We start from the raw sequence: 7,919 nt of genomic DNA on the forward strand, positions 1-7,919 counted from the left end.
TATGTAAACAATGCATGCTACATTACTACATTTGATAAAACCAAACAGAGGGTTTATAGAAATATGAGGGTGTATGGAAATGCTATCTCAATTAATTAGTTGTGTTGTGGATCAAGGTTGAAGCAAAAGAGAAAGTGAGTTTGGGGGTTGCTTTAACATGGGAAATTATTTTCTGATATCATTAGAGCTTAATCAGCTTTATTATGTTGAGATTATAGAGTAACCAAAAAATGCTGTCACATTAAAATTAGGTAGGGAAAAAATGTCATGTAATAAAACAAGTTTAAATTTGCAAACATTAGGAAAATGCCACTGTGCATGTACAATGATCATCGAAAAAACCAAACAGCAGCTACATCTCAATTATTTGGGAAATGTGACAGAACATATGGATCACTAAATCATCAACAACAAATCAGTTAAAACCTAACTTAACACTTCAGATCAGTCTCTCTGGCCGAATCAGTCACAATATTCTGTTCAGCTTTCACATTATCTTCATCTACTTGCTGAGAACAAATATCTAAAGCCTGTAAGAATCAAATTCAGCGATAAAAATGTTCACAACAATGATACTTCCAATAAAATGCAATGATACTTGTGTCTGCATACATGCTTGATTTATATGCATGTGCTTTATCTTACTAGGTTTACCTTCAAGCATGTTTCAGCTACGGCGGTATCAGAGCCTCGCAACTGCTCTCCACTGCTTCTTTGGTCCTCCTGGGATGGTAAGTCAGCATTACAAATAGTACCAAGTATCAAATAATGAATTTATGTGTGTAATTTAGATTAATGGTTTCCTACAGAGGCAGAAAGTATATCAATTGTCCAAGGATTGCACAAATGCGGCTCCTAGTTACTCAAGCGATGATGATATATGCCAATGAATTGCATAATACAAGGAAAAGCTGCTTCCAGAGCCTATATAGCTGTGCGTAGGTGTCAATTAATACAAGGAATGCATGGGAATCTCAGCCCTCTGTTAAGATTTTCATCCATCTTTGCAACCATTTCTTGATAGGTAGACAACACAGAACACAATTTTATGAAGATGATTTATAATTTTGAAACAACTCAAGATGATTTTAAAGGATATTTTATGGGTTTGATTTCTAAATGATGTTTTAAGAATTTAAAATATATAAATATGTTGGCTTTTCAAAAAGATCATTTTTTTTTATAAACTCAGTGTCAAGAGGTGTCGGCTCAATCTTGAAAGTGTTTGAGCTGCGCCCAAGATGCGTTTGAGCAAGACAAAAAAAAAAAAATCAGACACTGTAAAAGGTTGTATGATACGGGTTGAATAAATGTTGGATTGTCCGACCACCCGAACTCTAAATTGTACAGAGGTGTCAGTGCTTCTTGAGCCTAGAAGTTGGTTCCAGTCAGCTATGCAGTTAGGAATATGGTTAGTAGAAAGTCAGTGAAGTACTGTAACCGTTTAGAGTGTATATATTCTTGAACTGCAAACACATTAATCAGAATATCAATGCACTCTCTCCGATTACTCGTACTTTGCTCTTATAATATAGGGCAACTTGAAAAATGGAACAAAAATAAATGGGGCAGAGCGGTGTAGAAAACTCTATTGGGTTTTGATATTATCTATTTCAATAGTGAAGGTTAGACGATTTTACTTCACAAATAAGGCTTTATTTCTTTGAGCAATGCGCTACGAAACACTGGAGATATTGTTGATCTGTTAATATGTAAATTTTTATGGTTGTAACATTAATATACCACAAAAAAGTAATGAATTTTTTAATTCTAGATTGGGTCAAGAGATGTGGCAAAGGCAAGTCGATTAATATACAATTCCCAACAGAAATGTGCAACGGAAATTAGAATCTTATTAAGTAAGAAATTAATAAGTTTCAATTAAATACTTCAAAATCTAACAAAAACACATACCAGATCATTGAGCTGAGGTTCAACAACTTCTTTCTTTACTTTGCCTGGGCGAAGCTCACTAATAAATGAGGTAATAGCTGAGATCATGTCAATCATATGATAATGGTATTTAAATTTAGGATAAAGCAAAATACCGTTCAACATCAATGTCCATGTCAGAATCTGGATCCCAACGTTCATCTCCATCATCATGATCTTCGTCAGCCTTGAAAATTGTGAATGTATATAATTTTGGGATGAGTTTTATCAAGATGATGAAAATCAAAATGAAGTTATGATAAGGATTATAAAAGTCAGGATTTGTTTTCTCTTGTAAATTTATCATAATTTGTCCTACTTTTAGGAGGAGTTGAAATATTTCTGGAAACATCCTCTCTATTCTCTACTTATTACTTGGAGTATTATCCCTATGAGTTTAATGGATATGCATTGTCTCACCTACATCAGCCAAGCTTTTTCTGATAGCCCTTAACTACTATAAGCCCATAACTAATTTGTCTTTTCCCTACAACCTAACAAATCCACCAATGACAGGGTCCAAGGACGGATAAAATAAATCGTGTCTATTGTCAGCAACCTTACCTTGTATTTGCATGAGACCAATCAACAACTCAAATCGGTCTCCAAGTTACTTGACAGCAACTCCAACTATTGCGCCAAGGCTCCCCTTTCCATGACTAAATCATCTAACAGAGATTTTTTTTTACAAACTTATATGGAATCTACAGCTCTCCCTATGGTCTAACAGTTTGTCCGGACTCCGGACTACTGTTCTTAATAGGATTAACACTAATGAAATGCTACAGAAGTACAAACCTCTCACTGCTCTGTTACCCAATGTTATAATGTGCTGTGCTAGTTCAAAAAATGGGACTCATCTTTATTCACATTGATGTGCTGTAAATTTTATTAGGAATAAGAGTTGAGGTTTTTGAGAACTAGGGTTTGACCGTAGTATCTCCATCAGTGAGCTTTCCGTAGATAAGCCTAAGTATTAAGATTCTTCTCTAGTTGTTGTACAGGATATTGAGATAATAAAACAATAATGAACAAAGCCTTTTCCCACTAGATGGGGCCAGTAAGATGATCAGTTGGTAAATCTCACCCATAACCCTCCTTAGAAAATGCATTCTAATTCCTGAAGGTGGATCAGAGGAACACAGCAAGCTCCGCAAATTTTAGGAGGGTATTTGCAGTGAATTTAAGAGAAACAGGAAGAGAAAGTACGCAGGTCCATACATGGAAAACCCCATTAATGCAGGTAAAACATTTGAAGAATCCTTTTAGCATCTTGGTCAGCACTTAGTGGATCTTCCAACACAAATTTAAAAATTTGAGGATACCATTCTACCCCCCCCCCCCCCCAAAAAAAAAAGAGAAAAAAAAAGGCTCAGACCATTTTTAATACTTTTTCTCTCTTCGAGCTATGTTCGTGGTTAGCTCTTCAAAATTGCTTTCTAAAAGAAATTATTATCTTCTACTAAGAGCAAGCACATGTGAAAAAAAATAGTAACTGGCAAAAAAAATAATAAAATAAATAGCATTAGAAATTTACCTCTCCAAGATCATAATCAGGAGGCCTTTCCTGGAATTGGACACTGGGAGCATGCTGCAGCTTGGAAAGATTCTCAAGTAGCTTAGATCGAACTTCTTCAAGTAAATGATGGGAATTTTTGTTTTCCATGTTACTTGGTGCAACATGAAGGGTATAATCCGGACCAAAATATTCATAATATTCATGTTGTGGCATTTTGTCATCAACTTCTATTCCAAGAGCAACACCTGTCTGCCTTAACAAATAACAAATAATATTTTAGGTATTAAGATGAAAGCAACGACGACTCAAATGGCACATAAACTTTAAAGGAGTGTGAACAACCTGAGAAGTAAGAAACAATAACTACATGGCAAGTGACATTGAATACTGAGAGACTTTAGAATATCTCAATCTATATTTTCTAGTTCAAGACTAGCAAAATGAAATAATAACCCAAGTACCATATTACTTTGACCTCTTGAACATCATTACTTCCAGGGTAAGTTAACGGTTCACACTTTTTAAAATTAACATATGAGAGAAGGAGAAAATATTAAAAGTTCTAGATAATAACTCTACTTAAGGGTTGAGATGTCCTGACTCACATATGATAGCCCTATAAACCACACCACCTTATATTGATGATGTCACATTAAATAAATGACTATAATTTTATCAATTAAAACAGCATTCTACCTCATAGCACCAGCAGCGAGCAACATTACGAATGGTGTAGCCACCGCCACCCACTAGCAAGAGGGGCACATTGAATGATCTCATGTATCTTACACACTCGGCATGACCCTTGATTGAAAGATTAAAACATCCCAATCTGTCTCCAGATAAAGAATCTGCACCACACTGGAGGACTACTGCGCCCGGCTTAAACACTTCCATAACTTTGCCTACTAATGGTTTGAACAAGAAATGATAACTCTCATCATCAATGCCATCATCAAGTGGAACATTAAGAGCATAATATTTTCCCTTTCCATATCCAATATCACGTACATCCCCAGTACCAGGAAAATAGTCACCAAATTTATGGAATGAAACGGTCATAACTCTGTCAGTTGTGTAAAAAGCTTCCTCCACACCATCCCCATGGTGGATATCAATGTCCACATATAGAACACGCTACAAGAAATGCAACATTAGCATTTTAAAATAGCAATAGAGTCAACAGACACAAAAGTTTGAAACACACTTCAAAAGTTCATAACTATCTCCCAAAAGCTTTCACCCAAATCAAATTTAAAAGCAAGCTTGAAATCTTACATTTTACCCCATCATTGAATACTTCAAGATTTCATTCACAGAAGAAGGGGTAATAACTAAGTGCTTGTTTGTTTAAACTTCTACAGTGAGTAAGATTACATTATGGAGGCACTGGAATTAGAATTGTTAAACAGGTTGTGATTTCCATTAGAATAAATTTGTTTTGGAGAGACCCAAACTTCAGTTTAGTTAAAGTCACAGACTAACAGGGGACCTCCTTTTCAGTTTGAAAATTCACATTCAAAAAGTAAATTGCCACATTACCCATCATTGTCTCTCCCATGCTTTTATGTTACAAGTTAAAACTGTTCTAGTAATTTTATCTCTAAAAGTTATTTTACTTTATTTTATCGAAACAACCTTCATTTTTTAACTAACTTTTACAATATCATTCTCAAAAACAAATTTATTCTCAGTTACCTATGGTGTATAAAATAGTGAATATGAAATTAATAGAGATTAAGCTTCTTTTTTTTTTGCTGGGGGGCGGGGGGGCATTCTAGTTTTTTAAAGATTATAAATGGTAGGAGTGTTTCCTATTGGGGGTAAAATCGGTATGCGAAACTTACTTTTATTTAGGTGTGTGGAGGAGGACTCTAGTGGCTGATTATGAAAAATGAATTTTAACAGATGCACTCTTTAATAATATTACTATGGTAAAGTGAAACATAAGTGAATTTGAAATTATACTGATTAAGCTTCGTTCTTTCTGTTTTTTGCTTGGGAGGGGGGGGGGGGCATTCTGGTTGATAATAGGCATAGGATCATGATATTGGGAGTTTACAGAAGGAGAAAGGTAACTTCTTTTGAGCACTTAAAGGGGCTCGTTTTCCCTTAAACTTAGCATTGTTCCTGTGAGGCAGTTCCAGGAGGATCTAACAGAAAAGAATCTTAGATAGAGAAACACTCTATTATGCAAATATATACTCTGCATATTGGAGTTTCACTCCCTCAATATCCGCTTAAATACTTATTTGCCACAAATCCTAAAGGAGATATCGAAGTATAAATATTTCAGACAAATCAATATACCTCTAAAGCAGGGGGGGTGGAACAAAAAAAAAACAAAACAACACAAAAGGAAATAAACTGTTAGACAAACCTCATGCTGTTTAAGAAGTTCTAAAATTGCGAGGACTATATCATTGACATAGCAAAATCCAGATGCCTCACACTTCTTGGCATGATGCAGCCCACCAGCCCAATTGACAGCAATATCACATGAATCATGATTTAACTTGACAGCACCCCCAACTGAACCTCCAGCGTAAGTTTGACAGTAAGAGTACAGGCCATCAAAGACAGGACAATCTTCACCGACATTAAAGCGTTTGAGTTGCCTCAGATGATCCTGCTGTGTTTCAGGGGTTATGCTTCGAAGGAATGAAACATAATCATCCGCATGAAAACGACAGAGGTCCTTGTCTCTAGCAGGAAATGGCTTGTGGACCTGCATATGCTGAAGCAATCCGTAGTGGGCAAGAAGAGCATGTGTCATGCGAATACGATGTGGCTTCATAGGATGACCTTGCCCATAATAGTAATTCCCAACCTCTGGATCATAGAAATAGCACACCTTTCTCTTCACTCCATCAGAGGCAGCGGACGGTAGAGAATTGCCACTGGCATCCATGCGAGTTGTTTCCCCGTAATCTTTCTGCTTGTCAATATTTAGTCATCCTAATAAAAACTCTTCAAAAAGAAATGAGCCATAAGAACTAAGAAAAAAAGAGTAAAACAGCCCTAGAAGTTTTGAAAAGAGGAAAAGAGAAACTACCGTAATACAAATGACCTAGATAAGTTATCGGAAAATTACATTCAAATAAAATAAGATGTGTTACTATAGGCTGGTTTTATAGTGACCCATGTACTTGACACCATATCTACGAACTAAATACAAATATAACAGCCATCAACTTTTTTTCTGAATTGTGGTACTGAGTCAATGCAAAACAGATCAGCTTCATTACTCAAAAAATGAGGACATAAGCTATGATGAAGCAGTATAATGTAGCATCATGCAAAAATTTCCAATGCAAATTGGACCATCCAATCGAAACTAAAGGTCTCTAAACACAGTAAAACAACCAAGAAACTTGTAACAGGTAGCAAGCCTACAAACATAAGATAAACAACATACAATAGGATTCAGATTCAGTTGTGCCTTCCATTCCATGTTATCAAATATCCGTCATGGCAATTTCTCATGGCGGCTATTCGGGTTTCCGCCATGGCGGACGATATCCCGCCATATGGCCGCAATATTCTGCCATTATTTATCATGTATGGCGGGATTTCGGCTTTCCGCCATCCACAATTAACAACACTGCTTCCATTCAATCAATGTATAAGGTGTTTAGGGGTGTATACAGTAAATTAAGACCCAATTCTGATTGATTCTAAACAAAAGAGTTACATCTCAATTCTCAACCAAGCAACTAAATTCACTTCTTTGAGAAAAGTACACAGTAAAATTAACAACTCTGTTAATCTAATTATAGCACATGCATCACTAAAATCACTTGTTTGAGAAATAAGCTTACCAATATAGGGTTCCAGATCTTAACAATCTCAGTTGACAATCTGTTGTTATCTGCAATTCCAAAAATATTTTAACAAAATCAGGGAAAGGAGGGGGAATCGAGAAAGAGAAGAAAACACTGAATGAATCAGAATCGAAGAGAAGATGAAGGAGAAACCTAGCTAGCGAAATAACGAACAATCTCACGATGAGAGAAATGAAACGACAAAATGAACGCACGCCCGTAAGTTTCACCAAATTTTAAAGAGTAAAATACACTCCCCTCCCTTAAGGTTTGTCAATATGACACTCAGCCCCATTCTTGATTAAAATCTACACTCCACCCCACCTACTCTACCAAGTTAACTACATCTTAAAAGATTCTCACGGAATATTCTCTTTAATTCCAAACTAATAGATTTAAATTTTTAAATAATAAAAAAAATTATTATTATTTTTATTTAAAAAATTTAAGAAATTTACTATTAATATTTTTATAATAATCTATTTGAAACTAGTTACAGTATTATATGTTGACGAAAGCTACAAATATTCTCACAATATAATTCATAATATTAGATGACTTTTTTTCATCATAAAATTCATCTTGGATTATATAATTTCAAGATATATGAATTATATTTTAATTTCTTATTGGTACATTAAAAA

At 35.2% G+C, this 7,919-nt stretch overlaps 1 protein-coding gene across 3 annotated transcripts; it reads right to left on the bottom strand.

Annotated features, from left to right (window-relative positions):
* Positions 1-247: 247 nt before the first annotated feature.
* LOC130734227 (histone deacetylase 19) lies at positions 248-7,537 on the bottom strand. Of its 3 annotated transcripts, none has more exons than XM_057586571.1 (9): positions 7,429-7,537; positions 7,273-7,322; positions 5,832-6,421; positions 4,148-4,588; positions 3,470-3,700; positions 2,049-2,119; positions 1,915-1,972; positions 655-723; positions 248-509 (listed from the first exon to the last, which is right to left on the bottom strand). In XM_057586571.1, the coding sequence occupies exons 3-9, from the start codon at positions 6,360-6,362 to the stop codon at positions 432-434; spliced, it is 1,479 nt and encodes a 492-aa protein (XP_057442554.1). In that variant the 5' UTR covers positions 6,363-6,421; positions 7,273-7,322; positions 7,429-7,537; the 3' UTR covers positions 248-431. The 3 variants fall into 3 exon arrangements, with proteins under 3 accessions (XP_057442554.1, XP_057442553.1, XP_057442552.1); XM_057586570.1 differs by having other exon boundaries at positions 248-530; positions 5,832-6,409; positions 7,429-7,536; XM_057586569.1 differs by having other exon boundaries at positions 248-530; positions 7,429-7,536.
* Positions 7,538-7,919: the final 382 nt, after the last annotated feature.

This window comes from Lotus japonicus, chromosome 1 (genome assembly GCF_012489685.1).
Source record: "Lotus japonicus ecotype B-129 chromosome 1, LjGifu_v1.2".
NCBI classification, from domain to species: domain Eukaryota; kingdom Viridiplantae; phylum Streptophyta; class Magnoliopsida; order Fabales; family Fabaceae; genus Lotus; species Lotus japonicus.